The sequence below is a fragment of the Erigeron canadensis genome, chromosome 8, assembly GCF_010389155.1.
Source record: "Erigeron canadensis isolate Cc75 chromosome 8, C_canadensis_v1, whole genome shotgun sequence".
NCBI lineage: Eukaryota > Viridiplantae > Streptophyta > Magnoliopsida > Asterales > Asteraceae > Erigeron > Erigeron canadensis.
The window spans coordinates 31,632,669-31,656,556 of record NC_057768.1 but is presented as its reverse complement, the minus strand read 5'-3'; the positions used below and the strand labels follow the sequence as shown (position 1 = coordinate 31,656,556).

The window sequence follows — 23,888 nt, the reverse complement described above, 5'->3', positions numbered from 1 at the left end:
AAAATGTAACAAACCCTCCAAAAGTTGTATATATGAAAGATACAATCCGAACCATATCGAATGTACTTCGATATTCGACTTGGGATTCAGCTCAACAAAAGTTACAAACTTTGACTATAAAATGGGATTCTTATACAATAAACCAAGTTCTTAAAACACACCCACCAATGGAAAAGGCATGGTTGTTTTTTAACTGGGCATTTGGGTTAAAAACCTTTAAACATGATCAGTTTACGTATACGACGATGATCGATATTTTTGGGGAAGCAAGGCGGATTTCGTCAATGTGGTTAGTTTTTGACCAAATGGTAAAGAATGGGATTAAAGTCGATGTTGTTACGTATACTGCAATGCTGCATTGGCTTTCGAACGATGGGGATATTGATGGGTCAGTGAAGTTGTGGGAGGAGATGAAGGAAAAAGGGGTTTACCCGACTGTTGTAACATATACTGCTTATATGAAAGTTCTTTTTGATCATGGGAGAGTTAAGGAAGCTATTAAGGTTTATAAGGAGATGATTCGGTCTGGTTGTCCCCCTAATTGTTTTACTTATACCATATTGATGGAGCATCTAGCTAGTTGTGGTGAGTGTGATTATTATTTTTTTGTTTGTTTCTATATGTTCTTAGAGTATTTATTTTTATGTTGTTTTCTCGTATCTGTAGCCCATTATGCCAAGTTGGTCAGGCAAATCGAAATTTAGATCAGTAGACATGCTAGATAAGTTTAAGCTAATAAGAGTCTTAGGTTCATAATTGATTTAGCATGAGATATGCATACTATGGTTTGTGGCTCAAGATGACAAGTTTTTTGTCCGCAAAAACGTAACTCATGAACCAAAATTTCATGACACGACATATGATATTGTGTGTGTTTTTGACTTTGCTTTGGTCATCAAAAGTTTGTTTTTAGATATACCTAATGTTGTTAATTTCAACCTATATACTTCTGTTTATAAATTGGTTGATTATATGTTATTTTTGATTTCTAACAGTCCAAATTGAGAAACTTCAAAAAGTTAAACTACATAATCACACAGTACAAAAACCAAAGTAGATTGAATAGGGTGAATGTCTAGCTAAGTGTATGTTCAATGCATAGTAGTATACAAGCAATTAAAAAACTAAATTAAGTCAGATTATTATCGTAACAACATATTAGTATGTTCTTTGTCATCGTATCTGATACATTTAAGTATTTACATAAAGTTATAGAGTTTAGACAAGAAGTGTCTTAGGTAAAGTTATACAATCTGGTTTCAACGTTTGACCCATTTTGAGCTATTAACTGACCTGCCCGTGTTTTACCTACACTGCTACACATATGTGTCATGTTTTTATGGTATTTGCATTGATCAACCACAAGCCTTAGTCCCTTACACATTCAGATTCTTTAATAGTCTAGTCTAGTGTAGAGGAGTGTTTGTGTTTCTATGTTCATTGACACTTGAGAATATTCTTACATTAAGTGGATTTAGCTTCATTTATTCTCAGGAAAATTCAGCGAGGTCCTAGACATCTTTATCAAGATGCAAGAAGCAGGGGTTCAACCTGATAAAGCTACATGCAATATCTTAGTTGAAAATTGTTGCAAAGCAGGTGAAACACAGGTTATGATGAAGGTTCTTCAATATATGAAAGAAAACTCGCTTGTCCTACGCCAACCAATATATACAAAAGCTCTTGAAACTTTAAGAAATGCAGGGCAAAAAGATGTTCTCCTTAAGGAATCAAATCGTCATTTATCTATACATTACAACAAGAAAGTGGAACCCCTAGATGACACTAATTCTGATACAAACTCCATAGATCAACAGCTTGTGTTATATCTTTTGGGCAAAGAGCACTTTGTTGGTGTTGATTATTTGATTAAAGAGATGATGGTTAAGAAGGTTGTGCTGACTTCCAAGATTATTGCATTGGTTATGGAAGCATACGTTGCTCATGAGAGGACTCTTGGTGCTGTTTTGGCATATGAGTATGGTAAGAAAATGGGGATAAAGTTTGAGAAAATTTCATATCTTTCCTTGGTGGGTTTGTTTATTAGAACAAACTCTTTCCCAAATATTGTGGATATTGTTGAGGATATGGTCAAAGATGGAATCTTTCTTGGAATTAATCAAAGTGCATTGTTAATATACAAGCTCGGGTGTGCTAAAAAGCCCATTTTAGCTGCCAAAGTGTTTGACTTGTTGAATGATGACGAGAAGAACACAACAACTTACACTGCCTTAATGGCAGCCTACTTTGCTTCAAGAAATACTTCTAAAGGACTCCAGATATTCAAAGAGATGAAGGACGTGGAGATTCCTGTTGCTATCGGAACTTACCATGTGTTATTGGCTGGTCTTGAAAAAGGCGGCAGAGTTGTTGAGTATGAGGTGTATAGAAAGGAGAAAAAGCAGATGCAAAACACTAGTTTTTGTAAAAATCAAGAATCTGTAGAAGAAATGACTTGTAACTTGTTGTTTGCCCCACCCTTAGAAAGGGGGTTTACATGAGGGTTTATTGACAACAAGTTTCTTTGTTATTAAAAATTAAAATTCAATTCTCTTATGAGGTGTGTTTGGTTGGGTGAAATGAAGCTAGAGAAATGGAAATAATTACATTTACCCTGTTTGGTAGATTTGGGGAATTGCTGACACAGAGAAATGATAATTTCTTAGGAATTCAGTTTGTCTATAATTTGTTCTCCACCTATTTTGAAGAGAATTCAGTTTTGCTGACGAAGATTTCTCTGCCCCTTTTATTGAGAAATTGAGGCAGTTCCAACAAAAAGGAAGCATTCACAGATAAGCAAGTTTCGCACATGTTTTAAATATTCTCCCGAGCTGTATTTTCTCTTGTCATCTGCTTATCTCCCTTGCTTGCTTCTCATCGCCCTTGATTGTTTATCATCGCCATTATTTACAGGTGTGTACTTGTCTCATTTCCTATCTTGATTTGGGTTAAGGGTTTAGTGCATGAAAGTTTAATAAACTTTACTTGTTTTGCTGTGTATCCCATCCTAAAAACCTCTATTGTGTGAATTTTAACTCTTAATTTATTACATATGATGTATATAACCTGATAAAACAGGCAAACTTTTGATGTAGGAAATATTTTGCTATAATATGCAGTCAATTCCAACTTTGTCTGTTTCTGCTATTATGCCTATCCAACTTTGTCCGTTTTCGCTGTTGTATGTATCACTTTCTAGAAATTGTCCGGTTAGTTATTATCTAGCGAACTGGATACATCAATTTTGAAAAAGTAAGAGTTAAATAGACACAGTAGAGGTTTTTAAAGTGTATTACACTTTCATGCACTAATCCCTTGGGGGTTAATTACACTTTCATACACTAATCCCTTGGGTTAATTTAACTATGGAACATGATAGTGAGTTTATAGCTGTTTAATTGATTATATTTTCATGTTTTAAATTAAATTGTTTTAATGAAATAAGTTTGTTAATTCTGGCTCCATCTCAAAGTAGCATTGGCTCATGCTTCTGTCTTCTAACTAATCAAGGTTGTGTTATTTCTAGATCTTTGTTTATGATAATTTCAATAAATTAATTGTGCCTTTAAAAATACACACACACACACGCATATGTATATGTTGTATCGTGACAAAGTGAGTAAGTAAAAATCTGTGTTGAAATGACAAAATTGTTTGCAATTACGCATCATTTGTAGTCCTCTTGGCCTTGTTTTTACTTAGCTAGTGATTGTTCTGTTAATGTTAATGTAGCTGATAAGATTATATTTGGCGCTGCTGTTATAACAAGAGGCATCCGTGGGCAAGAAGGTGAACCCAGTATCTTATATGGGTTTAGCCGACCAGTTATAGGTGGACCGTATAAATGACAACGTTCAAGTTATGGTATGGTTAGCAACTGCTATGTGTGTGTGTATGTGTGTATTTTGTTAGATTGTATATCTTGATGTGTAATTTTGGTTGTCTACGTTATTGGATGTTAACTTTGAAATTAGTTAAAATTGTTTATCAAGTTTTTGGAACTATAGTATTGAATTACTGTACAAGATTTCTGGATGAATGCACGTCTTTGTTGACGAGTCGTTTAAATTTTGTAGTTTTGATGAATCAAAGCGGAAGAGCAGGTTGTTATTGATAATGAATCATTATGGAAGAGCAATTTTGGTGTTAATCTCGCAAGGGGTATAGGCTATTAGCCTATTAGGCTCAGCTTGAATACGGAAAGTCGGAAACTATGTCCCCAGGAATAATTGTTCGTTCAAAGTTAAGACTTTTTATTGGACCGAACAACTTCATCAGTTTCTCTTATGTAATAATATTGATAATCTAGTGTTCATTTTGATATAATTTTATATGGTCAGTGGAAGTATGTTTTTCTTTTTTAATGTTAGTTTTGTAAAAGTGTGAAAATAACATGTGTTGAACAAAATTGTGGTACTATGGCAATTATAATTTACTCTCATTTCTGTCTTAATAGAAAAACTGATTTCATATGTATTACTTGGGTCAATATGACAATATCTATATAATTACCAAACAATAGAATATGTTTTTTTAACCAATTTCATTTTATTTTATTTTTAACATTTCATATTTCCGCATTACCTTGTTTGTTTATGCAAAACATACCCTACTTTCCATTCTTCTTTTGTCATTTATTTAAATAATTATTAAAACTAAACTTATAACGATTACATTAATATTTTTTAAATATAAAGATAAAATATTTTCTTGTCTTCGTAACTAAACCTAAAACCTCTATCATTTCCAATCCTTTAACAAACCAAACACCCTAGATATTGTTGTGTTGGGAGGACAAGACTAAGTTGCAGCTCAATTGCTCAAAGTTGTCCAAAGTTTCAAACCATTCTGGCTGGCAGCATTTTAAGCGAGACTTGAGTTTACCGTAAATTTAGAGGAAACAACTCATGCCACTTAAAACAAACTGTTCCGTATTTAGAGAAAACAACAAGCTAACAGTTGATTGCTATGCTTTACATCTACTTAGTTTCACAATAGAACTTCTACTTAACCAGTTTAAAGAAAAAGTCAGAAATGAACAAAGAAATCACACAAATTGTATCCAAGACCAAGAGATTAAACATCCACAGGTATGCAGCCACACAAAATTACCTAATAAGATGTGGACACTCGGTTTTACACACGAAACTTAGCTAACATATATCCAAAATTTCTGCTAAAAAGATCAAAATCTTAGCGTATAAAGTGTATATGTAACTTAAAGGAGTTCTCCTATATTGGTATCCTCCACTCTATATCCAGGGAGTGAAGAAAATCTACTTTTAAAAGCTTTGCAGCCTACCAACAGCATGTTACATACCAGCCGATTACCATGGCAACAACTCTTTATTTTCAAATAATCAGCAAAGAATCATTCATCAACAAATGCTCCACATTTAGTCTAGGCGGTGACTCGAAGTTCTATATTACTAAATGATCTCGCCCAAATTCTCGCAAAATCACAGGCACGCTTGAGGGTGGGATCTGAATAGAATCAATAGACAACATAAAATTAAATAAACCATTATAGTTAGTTGCATAAATTGATCTGAGCAAGTAGCCAAGTAGGTATGAATATCACATGAGCTTTCTCCAATCTTGCATTGTAATTTTTTACCGATTGTTGACCAAACTGATGTTGAAATTGACAACTTGTTTGTATGGGCTGCATTATAATGGTTTTGAAGAAGTGTATAAATGTTAACTATTGTCTTTCTTATGGTTTATAAAAGTGTAAGAAGTTATGTATTGTGTTTCTTTTTTCTGTTATTTCAGCTAAGATAAAATCAACATTGCTATTTGTTGGAGGTGACAATTTCAACACCTTTTTTTATGACCCAGTCACCGATTTTGGGTAATATTTTACCTCTGATAGGTAAATAAGAGAGCTCAAACACAGCCCAAACTGTATATAACACTAAAAATATCTTAAACTCTCATTATTCAAAAGAATAGATTCTCCTTTTGTGATAATATATTAAAATAGCTTTTAACATATTGAACACACCAAGTATTTCAATATTTTAAAAGGACCAAAAACAGTTGTAGCACATAAAAAATCATCCGTTTGACATGTATATATCAGAAAATGAAACAGGCTTACCATGCCATACTCAGTGACTATCGCAGAGACATAATCAGCGGGAGTAACATCATAGCTGTGACAAATGAAAGTATTAAAAATCATTAGTAATAAGATAGTTTCACTCATAAAAACTATAACTTCTCAGAAAACTCACACCAAATTCAGAAGGTTCAGATTCTCCTTGTTAGCCCAATCATCTAAACAGTTTTTCATTTTTCCAGGAACTTTAGCTATGACATCAGGATCACCTGCAAAGTGATGCACAATTGCAGTGTAAAGAACTGATTAACAAATATTCATTAGACCAAAGTAGAAAATCTGGAAACATGTATAAACAGGTCAATTTGGGTTATGTTTTCATTTTAAACGGTTCAACTCAAAATACTTGGCTAAGAATAAAAGAGTCAAAATTTCAACCAATTTTTTTTTTGTAATATGTGCCTCTTAAACTTGTTCAGTTAACCTTTTAATATAAGTATTGTAACAATATAGTTTTCATTAACATATAATACACATTTACTAATAGCAAAAAATAAGTGTTTGCATGTAGCTTCACCCCTGTTTTGACATGTTACCCAACTCGCCCGTTTGGTCACCTCTAAAAAAGAGAAACATAAAAGCAAACATACCTAGTTCATTAAAACATATTGAATCAAGTTGTACTCGTTCATGGAACTTGTATGATTCACAACAAACCAAAACTGGGACATGGTAGGCATGAGCCACCATGGCAATACATGCAGTTCCAACAGTCGAATATATTGTGCCATTGGAGAACACAGAGGCAGCCCCAAGAAAAATTCTTGTAACTTCATGCATGATATAAGAAACACCATTTATATGAGAGTATGTACAACTCAAACCCTTTTCAACCAGCCTTCGAAGCAGTTGTTGACCTTCAAAATGTGGGCGTGAGTCAACTATTACTACCCGGAATTGCCTCCCAAGTTTATGAGCATGCAACATAATCATTTCAACGAGAGATGATGAACCATACGTGAGAAGAACATCCCCATCACGAATCTTCGTAACTGCTTGTTCAACTATTACTTGGTCTGCAAATACTATCTTCTCTTTTATGTAACGATCAATGTCTGTAGACAGAGACGTTTTTGCTTCTAGCTCAGTTTGAGTTAATGTAATCTTTGCAATGCGGGCTTTTAAATAACGAATAGCATTTCCCATACTGATCGAAAGGGGTCTGCATTCTGTCAAAAAAGAGACAAAGCTGTTGATCTTTGCTGTTAAATCTCTAGCTAGGGTTTTCTCAGGTGGTGTCGTGTAGTCCTCGACAACTTTTTGAAATGCCTGGAGCATAGCTATGCAACGAGCATTGCTCCACATGATGTCACCAGATAAAAATTGTAAACCAACCTAAGGGCAAGCCATCATACAATCATTAATTTTCCTCAACCCCTGAAGTTTTACTATCTTGTTAATATAGGCAACAAATTCAACCCACTATGTCATATTGTCATCTCTAATAGTTCAAATGAGTAAATAAAAGGATAATTGACACAAATGGTCATTGTGTCTTAGACAAAATTAAGAATTTGTCCTTAAATTTTGAAATTACACAGGGAATTTGTCCTTAAATTTTGAAATTACACAGGGTAGCTACTTTTTAAAAAATTGTAAACACGGATACTCCCCAGTTTTAAAAATTGTATAGTCCCTGGTTTAACTATCCATGATACGAACTTGTAGGGAGTCTAGTGTTATCTTGATAGCTTAAGAACAAAGAACATAATATTATCCACAAGGACCGTATGGGTAATCTACTAAAAATATTAGCTTGAAAAGAAACAGGTTGAAACTTGCCCAAAGTGTATTTTGGATGCATAAGCCTCCTATCAAACTTACTCAGAAATTAAGGTGATATTTGAAGAATGTATATTCTGTTTCACACAAGAGTCATGACATGATATATTATTAAATATACCTAATTGGACAAAACAAAAACAAGTTATGTTTCGGTTATACCCCGTACATGTACTTACTTAAAAGGGGTTTAACTTAACCATTAACAGGTCCTTTGAATTTAGCAAATAACTTCTATTCATCTCAACAGCAAGTAGAGTATGGACAAACTTCAAAACAAACTACATGGCATACCTCGTAAACAGCAGGATGCACATTATCAAGTTCAAAAAACTTTGACTGGAGATCAGAAAGTTGATTTCCACGTTCATATTGAGGTAGATGCCTAAACAACTCGACTCTATTTCTAGCTTCGGTCTGTTTGACCACTGATCGTTTTTTGGCCTTCTCCACCCGACTCTTGTCGTCAAACTGCATGCGTGGAGGTGGCATGTCTTTCTTTCTATCTTTATCTACTGATTTATCTCCCCCTTTCTTCTCAAGAATTACAGTTGAAGAAGCCACTGGAGGAACATCTTTCTTCTGATTAGCCTGTTTTGCTACTTTACTGGTTTGAGCTGGAGCTGACACACCCAACGTACCAGCAGGTTTATTACCTTCAGCTGCTCGCAACATATCAAGAAGAAAATTAATAATGAAAAAGAATACATGCATGAACCACATTTGACATTTGTATAGCAGTTAAACACTTGGACCTCTAACAACATTCTTACATCCTTTAATCTCAAAATAAGAATGCACATACACCAGAAATACATTATTTTAATAGAAAATTGAAGACCTCTGGACTACACAGTGGAATTTACATGAATCAATCTAACCCCCAAATTCCAACACTTTTAACATATGGGTCAGTACAAAATAAACTAGTAGGCATCACGTTAAAATCTGCCATTAGCCGCCTTGTAAAACGTTCAGGGAAATCTTTTATCTAGATTCAACTAAATAACAATCTCAATCGATTATGCAATTATCATAAGCAGGGATAACAGTCAACCTTTTGCAGAAGCTTTTGCAGCTCGTTGGGCCTCCTGCAAAGCACGCCTCTCAGCCTTTGTTGTTTTTGCTTTTAGTGGCTTTGAACTCTTTTGCAATGCCACTTCAGCGACATCTCCAGTATTTTCTGCATTACAAGATACAGATAATTCATACACCAAAAAAAACGCCCTACAGGCACATGTATGATGCATCTATTTACATATATGTATATGCATATAAAATCATGATCGAACAAGAAGCTAATAATTTGCTAGTAAAATAATATCTTCCTTTCACAGTTTGACCATTTGTAAGCATTCTAAATTTTGAATCCATGGCATTTGCACATAATTTGTCTCTCTCAGTTCAATGGAAATGTATTGGATACTCTGATGGAGATATTAACTTGTGAACTTTTCTGGCTCCATAAAAGAAAAAATAGTTCTTGTTTGATCCTGATTCTATACTACACATATATACATACACAAAATATATGAGTGTGCCTAAGATCCAATATGTTCCTAAAAAAAACACAGCCAGGAAAGGGTAAGGAAGTGCAACAATTAAAGGGTACTTCCCAGCCTCCTGATACAGTTATTCCGGATCCCTCTACAAGCACAACTGGTCGAGACATTCAGCAAGGTGCAGGTACAGGTGTTCGTATTAATCATATTATTAGCACTCCCCCTGCACCTAACATTGAGACCCGGAATTCATACGGCATTCTGGGTGGGATTACTCCCGAGATTGATAGTAGTTCTTCTATTCCTCAGCACAAAGAGACCCAGAAGATTCAGAAGATGAAGTTTATGATGAGAATAATCCTACCGCTCGGTATAAAGCTGATGATGCTCTATGAATCTAGCTGTCATTTCCCGTTTAATTCATATCTGTTAGACTAGATTTTTGATGTTTATAAAGGGGTTTAGGGCATGTCTGGATCTCCTATCTAGGTTATTTTTATAATTTTCACATATATACTAAAATACGGTCAGTCGTATATATGAACTAGTATGGCACTTAGCCATATTACTTATATTGAACTGTTTTTGAGGAATAATAAGCTAACCAGGGTAAAAGAATTTACCCAGAATATATGAGTGTGTGTGTGTGTGTGTGAACTACTCATGGGTCGCCACACGAGATTTCAATTTTCAATCCATAGATTATAATATATAAACACACACATAGTGAGTTGATTAGATAAAAACACCTAGCAAACAAGAATAGCAATAAAGCCTCATAAGCACATGTAGTTGATAAACTTTCTAAATTCACATTCATATCGAAAACCAGATACTCATCTATCAAAAAATATATCTCAAAAACACGATACATACACAATATTCTTCGTGCATCTATCGTGTTTAGTCTGATTCTATGCATTTCTACCTATGTACATCCACATTTATTTACGAGATATATATAAATGTAAGACTCCTATTGCATGCATTCGTATCGTACCGTCCTAATTTCTAAAGTATTTTTACACTAACTTCTTTAATCTTAATCTTATACAGATACATACATACATACATACAAATATATATATATATACATGTAAAACAAATAGTATCAGAGTAACTACCATCAACTGATTGATCAACAGCAGCATTCGTATACCGACCGGAACCGCCCTGCTTAATCCAATTAGCGGAATCCTCGGAAAACTCTCCCTCAATTCCCAACCGGCTCGACGGCGACCGAACCGGAGAGTCCAAAACCGAATCAGAAGGATTATAACTTCCAACTTCAAAGCTATCAGTAGCTGAGTATCCATGGAGAGGAACAGGCACGCCGACGGCACGTGAGAGGTTATCAGAAGCATGACGTGGCGGTGGAATCATGACAGGAGATAGTGAATTGAAAAGTGGTGATTGTGGTGGACCGGATTGTGTCCGGTCTGGTGGTGGACCCGGTGTGAAGAATCCGACTTTTCGGATTACGGGATCGATGACGCGTGATGGCCGCCGAGGTTCCATTTGATTTTTTTTATTTAATTGATTTCGACTGTGTGCCAGAGAGAGGGTTTTTGATGAGGAGGATTTTAGAAAAGATGTTTGTTAGTTAAAGTAGGAGGGCCTTATGGTAAAAAAAAAACAAAAGTTTAGGGGTAATTAAAGTAGGATTTTAAATTTAATATTTATTGAAAGATACTACCCGCGCGATGCGGCGGTGGTCGTGACGGCGACGATGTGGTGGTGGAGGCGAGTGTTGGTGGTGGATGCGACGTCGAGTGCCGTAGATAATTCATATAAAAGTAATTGATTTAAAAGGTTAATGAAGATATTTTAGAAAAATAAAGGATTGATAGTGTAATTTAATTATTAATGTTAAGAGAATAGTGAATGTGAAAATATTTTAAAGGGTTGTAGCCTTGTAGGTGAAAATATTACATAGGAGGGCATTTTAGACATTTCCCCCATGTAACTTTCAACATAGGGGTATTTTCTTTAATATAGAGTATAGATGATCCTTAAAATGAGAGATGTTGATGACATTGATGATTCCTGTAAGAAGCGACGCATCAGTTGTGAACCAGGGAAGAATGCGATAGTGGATATTGATGAGGATCTACATAGCAGACAGCTTGCGGTTTATGGACGTGAGACGATATTTTTGCGTCTAATGTCCTAATTTCCGGTTTACAAGGACTTGGTGCATAGATAGGTATATATATATATATATATATATGTCCTAGTTACAATTACAATTATTATGAAAACTGAACACTCAATGCATGATCTGTTGCTAAAATAGGATTAATTGCAATTAAGTAACGTTAAATCGTTAATCAATCATGTTAAGGATACATCAAAACATGTGCTAAGATGTATTAGCTTCAATGAATTTTCATGCTTTAAAGGTTAGTTGGATGCTACTATTAGCTTCAATAACGGTATTAACGTTTTAAGTTGTGTTGGTCGTTTTATGCTTTTGTTGTGTGCATTTGTAAAACTATGTGATTAAAGTTAAACACTAAATGCTGATGTTATGCTTTTTTTGGTAAAAGGTGACCCCGATGATTTTATATAACAACAATCAACGTTTTGTACAAATATGGTTGTGTACGTACCATAGTAATTCATATATGTGACAGACCGCACATATGTTAACAAATGAAACCAAAATCATTTAACAAAATCAGCCATATCAATATAGTGATAAGTAGCATTACAATTTATATAAAGCAGTGCTACGCCATGTCATTATCAATCACCAAAGCTTTTGCATCAATGTCCCACGCATGTAGCATCCTTCTGACCTTCTCACTTGGGCCGTATTCTTGAACTTTAGAATCTTAAGGTTCAACCTGATTGCAAAATACTGAAATATATCTAAAAGAAGATAGTGATAAGTAGCAACCAGGAGGCACTGCAACCACGCTAAGCCTCAATGAGCAGCACTGTGCAATTTGCATCGATCAATGTAGTATTTTGGATCTATGCATTTGCTATTTGAAGCTCAATTCTGTTTGTTTCATGTATTTCCAGCTATGCACCCTCTTTAATTGAGAACTCATAACCACCCCCCCTTACTTTTAGCTTTAATAAACGCTTTTGACTATATTGTATGTTATTTGTTTGGAGATGCTACATATTCTGCTATTATAACTTCATATTTAGCTGCTCTTTCCGTTTCATATTGAGATTTGATATTAATGCTTTTCTTGCTTGGAACTAGATTATAGAATACTGCTTTTGTCTAATCATGTGCCATAATGTGGTATTTATTCAATGTCATATTATGATCTGTTATTTTTTTCTAAATTATAACAGACAACTAAAATTTTATTTTCTCATTGTTTGCAGCAAAGAATCTTATACTTGCTTGTGTCAAGTTCGTGACATTACATGATGAAGGCTCCGTGGAGCTTTGGGATTTGTCTAGTAATTTCACTATTTCAGAAAACGATGTTGGCAAGAATAGAGCTCTTGCTTCTCTTTAGAAGCTGCAGGAGCTCAACAATGATGTATTTGTCTCCACTCTTACAGCTAAGTTGACTAAAGAACAACTTTCTAATTTTCAGGTATCTATTTACTCTTCTAGTAAGTTGGATTTATGGTATCATTACGGTTTGGCTATTATGAATTAGTCGAGTTTTGGCTCTATCTTATTCTAGTAGGTTGACGATAGATTTTTGTCAAGGTAAACCTCATACATTATATCATTATTCAAAGATATAATTACTATTATCATTAAAATAATGTAGTTTTTGTTTCATATATGACACATTAGTTATTACTTTAAAAACCTTACAGAGTTTGGACGAATCTAGGCAAACCTTGAATCGTTTTGACCTGTTATACAAACTATATGATACCGGCCTGCCTCTATTTCACCTACAGCATATGCCTATATGGTGAAATAGGAAGCCGGGACTATTTGATAAAGTGGCCTATGACACGTTCATTTATGATATGGGTTTCTTTTTATTTATTTTTTTCCGATTTTCATTCTATCTATTTAGTTGTCTATTGGTTTTTATTGTTTTTATGATTTGTTTTGTATCAATACCTTACATTTGAAAATCTCCACATCTAAATTCTTAAACAATGATGATATATAGTCTTAACACCCTATGATGTTGTGTTCAAACAATTTCGGTGAAGTGTATATTCTCAATTGATAGAATGAATGCTATATCATACTTTTTACAAAGGCATGATGTCTAATATATACCTTCATCTAACAGATCTTTGACTGGTGTTTTCCTAGATTAATACAGTAACATAATCGTTCGCTATGCAAATTGATGGTTTATCGTTCAATAATGTTTTAGGTTGTAGTCTTCACCAATATCGACTTAAAAACAACTATTGAGTTTGATGATTACTGCCATAACCATCAGCCTCCTATTGCTTTCATCAAGACTGAAGTCAGAGGACTTTTTGGTAACATTTTCTGTGATTTTGGCCCTAAGTTCACTGTAGTTGATGTTGATGGCGAGGAACCACATACCGACATCATTCTATTTATCAGCAATGAACATGTATTAATGATGAAAGACTGTGATTTTGGCCCTGAGTTCACTGTAGTTTTGTTTCTTACAATTCTATTGTTTATGAACTTGCTAAAAAATTGTTGGCTGTATACGGGCATACAGTTTTTAGAACAAGAGGTTGAAATTGGCTGCACACCCTCTTGTAATGTGATAAATTAGAACCATGCAATGTTGTTGTTTTTCCCATTTTGATTATGGTTGATTTTTGTTATTGAGTTGGGTTTTATGATAAGAAATGTTATTGTTGACTTTTAAGTCAAGATATAGAAAATAAGATTTCACGTGAAATGATAAATGGCTTATTAATGATGATTATGAAAGGATGAATTTATGTAATGGGATTTCTTAATGAACCAACTCAATACTAAAGTCGGACTTTAAAATGGGTAAAGGATTCTAGTAATTTTATAGTGAATATGGCTATGGATGGATAGCCTAACATGTGATAGATGGCCTTATGTAAGATTTATGATTTAACTTGCTATGTTGAAAGCAATTTTGATGGTATTGTGGTCATCTTGACTTTTGGTTGTCGCATTGGAGGTGGGTTTGCTTGCATACATCTATATACGGTTGGATCAATTACAAGGTGATGGTGGACTCCATGTCTTTTAATTGATTTGGCGTTACTAAGTCTAAGTAGTGGCCATTTTTGTTGTCTACGTACGTATATGCGTATGAGCTATGTGGAGTCTACGCATGTACAGACGTATGAATATTGTGATTGTCTACGCAAGTTATGTGTTTGAGTTAATTGTTGATTGTTATGGATCCATATTTGTGTGATTTTACATAAGGCGAGTATATAAGAGACGGTATGATGGTACCAACGTACCATAGGCTTCATACGAGAGTCCTTATGTCTTTGCTCCCACGTATGTGTATATGTATGCAAGTTCATTATTCACCAAGCATAAGCTTATCCTTTTAATTGTTTATCCTTTTTATTGGTTCCGGAAGTGGGAACAAATGAATGAATTGTTGATAGTTGAAGTACATAGGACTTTTGCTTTGAAGGTATTTGACCATTTCATGGAGAAACGGTATCTTATTAGAAACTTAGTTAATTCTCTCTCAAACTCTTGGCTCTTGATGCACGTGTCTTTTGATAAAAATGTTGTGTATGTTGTATTTCAACGTCTTTAGTCATAACTATTATGGTTGTTTGAAGTATAAATCCATTTGAGTCAAACTGCTCATCTTGCTACTTTAAGTAAATGCGGGTAAATCTAATTTGACAAATGATATAGAAGATGTTGTTATGTTATGATTTTCGATTTTAGCCATTTTGATGTTTGGTTTAAACCTTCAGATAAAGTATTTGGCTTAAAGTAAAATTTTGTTTTGACTAGCCTAAAGTGTTCGATGTTGCAAATTGCAATCTCATCACCTTTTGTATTCATATTCTTTTGTTTAGACTATATAATTCCTATATTCTTATGTGTATTTTACAATTGTGAGGTGTGAGTATTACTTATCCAATCGCATAAATCAATTGAGTATTTACATTCCCATAAAAGACCACCTAATATATAGTAATAATTGATGATGATAATCCAATTATTTATATCCACATAATATACAGTATAATGGAAATTATATTTAAAACTTCTTTTGTTTTAGTAAATATCAAGTTACCAATTTGTTTTTTCTTATATTTTTAAATTTGAATTTATAAAATTTGTTTATTTGCATTTAATAATTCATTTTATTTTTAAAATTTAGTTAATTTCTCGTGTATTTGACATGATAATAAATCTAGTTTATAATTGTAATAATAAAAATCAAAATTAAAAACAATAATAAATTTCAAACAGGTTGATAAAGTGATTAAAACATTTGTTTATTTAATTTAATTGTTGGACTAGTTGTCTAGTACCTTAGTTATTAATGATAGACGAGATGAGCCCAAACCAATTAGCACAAATGGGCCTTATTAGAAATAGAAGAAAACCCTACATACAGTCATATACATATATATTTATATCTATCTACATCTAATTTCAGGGTTCTTTTCTTTCATTGTCGCCGTTTGTAAGCTTTTGAATCCCAAATCCTCAAATGGTGAGTAGTCTCCTAAATTTCATAAATTTGTATTAACTATATATACTTACAATTTTATGTATATATACGTTTAACGATTTAATATTTATCAACTTTCTTTGTGTTATATAAAATTTAGGCTCCAAAGAAAGGTCTCAAAGCAGTTGCAGCTAAGAAGAAAACGGTATGAATCTTTTTCCTTTTTTATTATTTTTTTATACTGTTTCTTATTTTTTCCCTCCTTCATTTCCCAGTAGATATTTGGTTTTATGTATATGTTTATTGTAATTAAATTTTAATATTCAGATTTATATATTTGTATATGTATATGTGAATGTATATTTAAAGGGTTTTTGTGAGACTTTATTGTAAGATTTTAAGCATAAATATGAAAATAGCTTATTGCCTTGTGAACTTATTTGTTATGAAAATGTACATTTTTAAAATAAGCTCAATAATAGTTATGCTAAAGGGGTTTATTTGAGATTGGTTTTGATATATATATATATATATATATATGTATATTGTTTTTAAGTGTCTTAGATGTGAATGTGTGGTTTTTACTCATTAGGAGAAGGTGACCAACCCGCTGTTCGAAAAACGGCCGAAGCAGTTTGGGATTGGTGGAGCTTTGCCTCCAAAGAAGGATCTTCACAGATTTGTGAGATGGCCACAAGTGGTCAGGATTCAGAGGAAAAGGAGGATCCTCAAGCAACGTTTGAAGGTCCCCCCAGCTTTGAACCAGTTCACCAAGACCCTTGACAAGAATCTCGGTATCGTTTTCTACCTCAAACACTGTGTTTTTTTCATGTTGTTTGTTATATCGTAAATTTGTGGTTGTGTATATATTAGTGTGTATCAGTCTTTTATGGATGTTCCTTTATGTGAAATCGGTTTGTTTGGATGTAGATGGTAATTTTAGTATACGGTGTCCAATATCAGATTTTATATCAAAATGAGAGTTTTATTATGCTAATATACTCACTTCAGTATGTATGCTAATTTTGTAAGTCTTTTTGGAGTCTCATAAAACTAACAATATCACACTATCGTTATGTTTGGTTGTTTTTGTGTATAATGAGAATATCTGGTAGTGGAACTGCAGACTTGTTTACTGGTGGTTAATTAATAATAGTGCACTGTTCGTGTTTTGGATAAACTTGGTTCAGCACTTTGTTGTCCTTAACTATTATTTTGCAGGCATGTTATCATCAGTTTTTAAGAAAGAATTTTATTAAAAATCATCTTGTTTTAGCTGCACAAAGGTCTCTTTGCGTTATACGGTTTTAAGTTGCGTTATCCGGTTTTGATGAGATGCTACTTCACTGATTAAAGGGGCGTGCTTTGTAGTACTTGTAATCATTTTGTTTGGCAATATCGGTTGTTTGTATAGTTAAGGTGGTGTAGTACTGGTGTGGTGTAGATTAATAAAACTCGTTACTTTAAACTACTTCTCAAGTGTTTGATGACTTCCTAAAGAGTCCTAATATTAAGTTTATTTATTTATTTTTTTTACAAATTAGTTTGTCTAATTAAGTGATATGAACTGCAGCAACTACTTTGTTCAAAATGCTTCTGAAGTACAGGCCTGAGGATAAAGCAGCAAAAAAGGAACGTCTCATGAAAAAGGCTGAGGCTGAGGCTGAAGGAAAGACAGTTGAATCAAAGAAACCAATTGTTGTGAAATATGGTCTGAACCATATTACCTACCTTATTGAGCAGGTTTGTTTACTGTTGAATTCAAACTAGGATGTTAAATTTATTTGCTTGCTGATAATATTTAACGTGTTTTGTTTAATTCAGAACAAGGCACAGTTGGTAATCATTGCCCATGATGTTGATCCAATTGAGTTGGTAGTCTGGCTTCCAGCGCTTTGCCGAAAGATGGAGATCCCATACTGCATTGTGAAGGGGAAATCAAGACTAGGAGCTGTAAGTGGTTTGCATTTTGTTTTTACTTTCCACTTTTCTTGTCTCAACTGGACTTGACAAATCTTTTTTCTTTGTTTCAGATTGTCCATCAAAAGACCGCAGCTGCACTTTGTTTGACCACAGTCAAGAACGAAGATAAGATGGAATTCAGCCGCATATTGGAGGCCATCAAGGTTCATTTCCCTTTAAAATTTTTATAAATTTCAAAAATAACAGTCATTTACTTTGCTCTTTGACTCGAACATGTGGAATAACTGATTTCTCATATGATATTTTAGGCAAATTTCAATGACAAATTTGAGGAGTACAGAAAGAAGTGGGGTGGTGGGATAATGGGATCGAAATCACAGGCAAAGACCAAGGCAAAAGAGAAAGTGATGGCCAAGGAAGCTGCTCAGAGGATGAATTAGAGAAGTTATATGGTTAAATATAATGTCTGTTTGAAGTTAAGGTTGCCCTTTTTTATCTTTAAAAGATTTTGTTAATTTTAGAATATTGTTCTTCGATTTTGAAACTTTTGGGAGATCGTTTTTTGTATGTGTTTGGCCGTTGGACTCATGACAGCTACTTCAATTCGAGTCTCTTATGAAGATCCAATCTCTTATGTGTTGATGCTAATTGTAATATCTGGATAATTTTAGGCAAAATTGTGTCCTTGGTTTTGTGGCTGTGAAAAAAGAGGTGATATGCACAACATATTTTAGCCATACATAACAAATATACATATTTTATTTGAACAATGTAAAATTATATCTTCTTGTGTATGGATAGTTTATGTTGTGAGGCAATATTATCCAACAAAGCTTATCAACTTCTAAGCATATAAATGACTAAATGTTCATTCATAATTGATTAATATTTCAATCTATTTTATATGAGAGATAATAAAATGTTAAATTGAATATAATTCAATCCTTCCATGAATATAAACTCATGGTTAAAAACATATAAACATGAATTAGTGTTAACCCCGTTTTGACCATCCGTAATCCAACCTCTAAAGACATCTCTAACTACTTATTCCTCCTTATTTGTTCTCCTCAATTCCTGTCACCTTTTAGAATCGAATACAAATCCAAGGTTTTATGGTTTCCCGGATACATTGGATTTGTTTTTGATTATGTATTGCTTGACCTTAAAACTCAAATCATGCAGCGTGCCGTTGACAACTTTCTCGCTGTCACGAAAGAGTTAGTTTCTATCCCGAAACTCATGTACATAACATAATCATGTGGTATAATCATATTGTCTCATTGTTGCTTTGATATAAGGATCTATAATTTTGAGGGTATTGTGCTTTTACATTTTGTTTTAGTTTTCCATATACAAATCATACAATATGATTTAACAGAATTTTCCTAACCGGATAAGCAAGAATGATTTATTCCAAACATTGTCAAGAATTTAGAATCATACATGTATATTAGAGTGATTCCATATGGAGAAATTTATATAAGACATGAGATAATATGACAAATGAATGTACATCAAGAAGATTCATCCAAAAACCTTAGTCGATTTCTTATAGGTAAAGCAAATTGGACTTGATTCAAAATTTTGGTAACATTGTCTATCATGAAGATTGTTGGATGGATGTATTATTAATTAATGTGATATAAACGTTCTGTAGGTTTAGCGAAAATAAACCAGTTTTGTGGATAACAAAAGTTTAATTTGCATCATGTTATGTAATGCCATACCCACAAAGTAGTAGATTAATCCTTTATCCTTTAAAACAACTTATGATCATTAATCATGTTGCAAGTTATTAGTACCCAATAAGTAATAATATGATCAAACTTCTCTGTTTTTTTTTTTTTTAAATTTTTTAAAATTTTTTTTTTTTTTTATATACACCGAAATCTGTAACCCGCAACACAAAGTAGTAATACAGCTCTATAATTTACTGCTATATCAACTATCATGGTAGGAATTATTAGTATCCCACAATTTCAGGTTTAGAAGGTGGTCAAAAACTCAAAATATTATCGTGTATCAATGTGGTTACTTTTGGTCCTTTATGACCTGCAATTCATCTAAAGATGTTTTCTTTCTCGTAGATCTGTTAAGACGGTTACTTATGAATCGTTAAGTAACATACTACGGCTCATAAATGGGATATCTGCACTATTGCTGAGGTTTTTGCCTGGCAAGTCTAATATTCTTGAAGGAATTCAGGGTTGGGAGCTAAGACCAACTTTACGTGGACCTCGGTTTCCACGTTGGATGGAGGAGTAATTTTCTTTGTTCTACCCTAAGATTTATTTTCCACAGTTATTTACAACCCAATATCAATACCATTTAAACTGTTTGTTTTCTTGGCAGTGGGGTGTCATCGTTCAACAGTTTTGTTCATGACCTATCGGTGAATTATGATTCTACATCAGGTTTAGAGTATTCATCTGGAGATGACATTGATGATTATGATAATGCTTACATATGTCCTGCTACTCCAATAACGCCAGCTTTTAGATTCACTAGAGCACCTAGCTTCAAACTTGAAAGGAATCGTCGCAGGCATTGGATTATATCCATTATCATGTTTCTTTTACTACCTGCAAGAATTATTTTAGGCATACCCTTTTATATTCTTAAAAAGATATTTGATAGAGGTATAACCGCACGTACAACAACCCACAAAAGGGTGCGGACTTCTCAAACCAAGAAAGCATTGGATCATGTTGTTCAACGGACTACTGACAGAAGACGGGGTATTATAGAGGTTTGTTCATACTTTGCATATGCTAGGGTCATTCGGATGAGTGTTTTGAAAGTGATTTTACCAAAAATGGCATTAGTTAGATAATCAATTTTAAACCAGACCCAAATACCAAGTTAACACAATAGTACTATAATCTGTGAAACAAACACTATATTTACATAGTTTTATTTATTTTTAATGTTACCAGGATCTTCATCTAGGTATAGAGATAGTTATAGAGACCATATTCGATATTATTCATCGTGTAGCACGTTGTGTTTTTTCTCCACTGGATTCTATAAGGATGTTATTAAGGTGGTCTTCTTCTGCGAGTGGTACTAAAAATAATCAGAGTGATGATTCAACTCCCATTGTTGCGACCGCTACACTTGCTGATTCTAATCCTGCTCCAACAGAGAAAAAAAGTAATTTAAGTAGTAGACTAAACATAGATGCTAGAACATGTCGAGATGTCATCACTGAGCTCGGGTAAGACCCTTTTTTCATTAATATGTTACTATTGTATTCCTCAAACTTTCTTAACATATGTATGCAGGTACCCTTATGAAGCTATTAAAGTAGTAACATCAGATGGATATGTTCTTCTTTTGGAAAGAATTCCAAGGTAGAAAATGAGACATAGTTTAAATATTGCCTTTAAATATTACAGTTTCTTTAGATTTTCCACAGTTTCATTGATTAATAGTTATGCTATATCCTTTCTGCAGACGCGATTCAAAAAAGGCTGTTTATCTGCAACATGGCGTTTTTGATTCGTCTATGTGGTTAGTCAGATTTTTTTGAAGTTTTTTCACAGTAGATGACTAATTTCTTAATTAACATGTTACCAATGAATTTAAACATATTCTATCTATATGATTCATATTCTAAGTGTGAATTTTTTGCAGCTGGGTGTCAAATGGAATTGTTGGCTCTCCAGCTTTTGCAGCTTATGATCACGGTCTGTGACATCAGTCTTTCACAATGTTAACATTATGTAGTTCTACAGTTTATCTAACATAGAAACATTGATAATAATCTTTTTCTCTCTTTTCAGGATACGATGTTTTCCTTGGTAACTTTCGTGGCCGTGTTTCCAGAGAACACGTTAACAAAAACATTTCTTCGCGACAGTAAGTTTTCATTACAATATACAACAATTCATGATAAACTACTCCAGATTATAATGATCACATATTATTGCAAAAATGTTAAAAGTATTACATCATATCATTCTATAGGTATTGGCGTTACTCAATCAATGAACATGGAACCCAAGACTTACCAGCATTAATCGAAAAGATAAACCAAGTGAAGACTTTAGAGTTAAAATCGTCAACCCAAAGTAACACAAACACTGATGACCAACCTTATAAACTATGTGCCATTTGCCACAGTTTAGGAGGAGCTGCACTTCTTATGTACATTGTAACCCGTCGAGTTGAAAAAATCCCTCACAGGTTATCAAGATTAATCTGTTTATCCCCTGCCGGATTTCATCATGATTCACCTTTTTTCTTCACAGTAATCGAGTACACATGCCTTTGGTTAGCTCCTTTTTTGGCCCCAATCGTCCCTGGTTTATACGTACCCACAAGGTTCTTTAGGATGTTGATCAATAAGTTGGCCCGTGATCTTCAAAACTATCCTGCAGTCGGCGGGCTAGTCCAAACTATTATGGGTTATGTGGTTGGTGGTGATAGTTCAAACTGGATAGGTGTGATTGGGCTGCCTCATTATAACATGAATGATATGCCAGGAGTTTCATTTCGGGTGGCATGGCATTTGGCTCAAATTAAACATGCAAGAAAATTTGTGATGTTTGATCATGGGAGTCGTAAAGCAAACATGCGAGTTTATGGTACACCAAAGCCGTTAGATTTAGGGGAACGGTATAATCTTATTGATATACCAGTCGATCTTGTTGCAGGAATGAAAGATAAGGTGATCCTTCCATCGATGATTAGAAAACATTATACGTTGATGAAAGATGGAGGTGTGAGGGCATCTTATAAGGAATTCGAGTATGCTCATTTGGATTTCACGTTTTCTCATCATGAAGAGCTTTTGGAATACGTTATGTCACGGTTGCTACTTGTGGATTCGAAGCATAGGACGATGAATTTGAAGAAGAAAGATGAAATCTTAGCAGTAAAGTGATATATATAAGTTAGCTAGCGATTGAATCATTTGTAAATTTGCCTTTTTTTGTTGCATATGTTGTATGATACGAGGAAATAGAGTATGATACTATGATACAATGCATAATGACAACATTTAGCTAAGTCATAACTCTGATACAACTATAGAAATTAGAAATGATTTGTAAATGTATATATGTATATTTATATCGATGTTATCACTTTCTTCATGTGCATTTTTAAGAAGATGGAGTGTTTAGTTAGTAACGTAGATTTGGGATTCTCAAATTTTAGATGTAATTTGAAGGGCTATTGCTAATTAAGACCACCCATAGAAGCTATATATTGCACACACATAATGAAAATGAAAGAGCTAGATTTCATTACTTGTGAAGGGTTTTAATCAGAAAAGATGTTAATTGGCAGATGGTACCAAATTCTATATTCTAGAGAACACGTAGACCTGCTAGTACTGCCGATTACTGGGTATTTTACCTTGATGATGATTATCAGTAATTCACTATGCTAGAATTGGTCATCCATATATCCGTACGTGAGTTATCTATCTCTGCCTCTCTGGGTATGTTTAATTTTTAGGCAGTCTTATTCAGTTGAATTCCGAACATTCTGATAAGAGTAATTGTTTACGTGTACCATAGATATTGTGCAGGCAAAACCATAATCTTGAGAATTGAAAGCTAAGAAGGAGGGTATGTATGATCATATATATCAGCAAATTGGACCGAAAATGATTGAAAAGGTATAAGAAACCAACAAAATAAGACGCTTTCGTTTTTCAACTTTGATGCTATATATAGTGGGTGTGTGTAAGCGCTACGTTCATGTAGAACCACCATTATAAACAAACACAATTAAGTTCTCCTTAGATACTGATCAGGGAACATAAGAGTACTGCTCAAGTCGCAATGTCAACCAAAACAACATAAAAAAAAAAAAAAAAAATCCTAAATTGAGTGGGTTAGTGGAAGACAATTTCAGCTATGGGAGAAGCTCGGTGGAGCTTCAACAGCTTGCTAGACAACTTAAACTTCTCATTAGGGATTCGTTGGCAGTAATGTAGAAAGCATTCCAGCAACACATGGTATCACTGCTAAAATCTAT

General features: G+C 33.8%; 4 protein-coding genes across 4 annotated transcripts; 3 read left to right on the top strand and 1 right to left on the bottom strand.

Annotated features, from left to right (window-relative positions):
* The first annotated feature begins 59 nt into the window (after nucleotides 1-59).
* Nucleotides 60-4,441, top strand: LOC122579314 (pentatricopeptide repeat-containing protein At2g01390-like). Its single transcript, XM_043751466.1, is given in 5 exon segments — nucleotides 60-151; nucleotides 153-585; nucleotides 1,495-2,913; nucleotides 3,733-3,864; nucleotides 4,077-4,441. Coding segments are annotated over 3 exon segments (1,470 nt in total). The 5' UTR covers nucleotides 60-121; the 3' UTR covers nucleotides 2,502-2,913; nucleotides 3,733-3,864; nucleotides 4,077-4,441.
* Nucleotides 4,442-5,035: 594 nt separating this feature from the next.
* Nucleotides 5,036-10,979, bottom strand: LOC122579789 (translation initiation factor eIF-2B subunit delta-like). The gene is made up of 7 exons (XM_043752025.1): nucleotides 10,533-10,979; nucleotides 8,964-9,089; nucleotides 8,201-8,568; nucleotides 6,715-7,459; nucleotides 6,240-6,333; nucleotides 6,104-6,158; nucleotides 5,036-5,484 (listed from the first exon to the last, which is right to left on the bottom strand). The coding sequence occupies exons 1-7, from the start codon at nucleotides 10,924-10,926 to the stop codon at nucleotides 5,422-5,424; spliced, it is 1,845 nt and encodes a 614-aa protein (XP_043607960.1). The 5' UTR covers nucleotides 10,927-10,979; the 3' UTR covers nucleotides 5,036-5,421.
* A 4,967-nt stretch (nucleotides 10,980-15,946) lies between these two features.
* On the top strand, nucleotides 15,947-18,521 carry LOC122579801 (60S ribosomal protein L7a-2). Its single transcript, XM_043752036.1, has 7 exons — nucleotides 15,947-16,013; nucleotides 16,132-16,176; nucleotides 16,564-16,765; nucleotides 17,545-17,714; nucleotides 17,796-17,924; nucleotides 18,005-18,097; nucleotides 18,203-18,521. Exons 1-7 carry the CDS (start codon nucleotides 16,011-16,013, stop codon nucleotides 18,332-18,334), a joined length of 774 nt encoding a protein of 257 aa, XP_043607971.1. The 5' UTR covers nucleotides 15,947-16,010; the 3' UTR covers nucleotides 18,335-18,521.
* A 1,717-nt stretch (nucleotides 18,522-20,238) lies between these two features.
* Nucleotides 20,239-22,785, top strand: LOC122610625 (gastric triacylglycerol lipase-like; the record flags this gene model as incomplete). The annotated part of the gene is made up of 7 exons (XM_043783596.1): nucleotides 20,239-20,646; nucleotides 20,834-21,114; nucleotides 21,182-21,250; nucleotides 21,354-21,410; nucleotides 21,534-21,586; nucleotides 21,683-21,758; nucleotides 21,867-22,785. Coding segments are annotated over 7 exons (1,863 nt in total), but the record flags the coding sequence as incomplete, so codon positions are not given.
* Nucleotides 22,786-23,888: the final 1,103 nt, after the last annotated feature.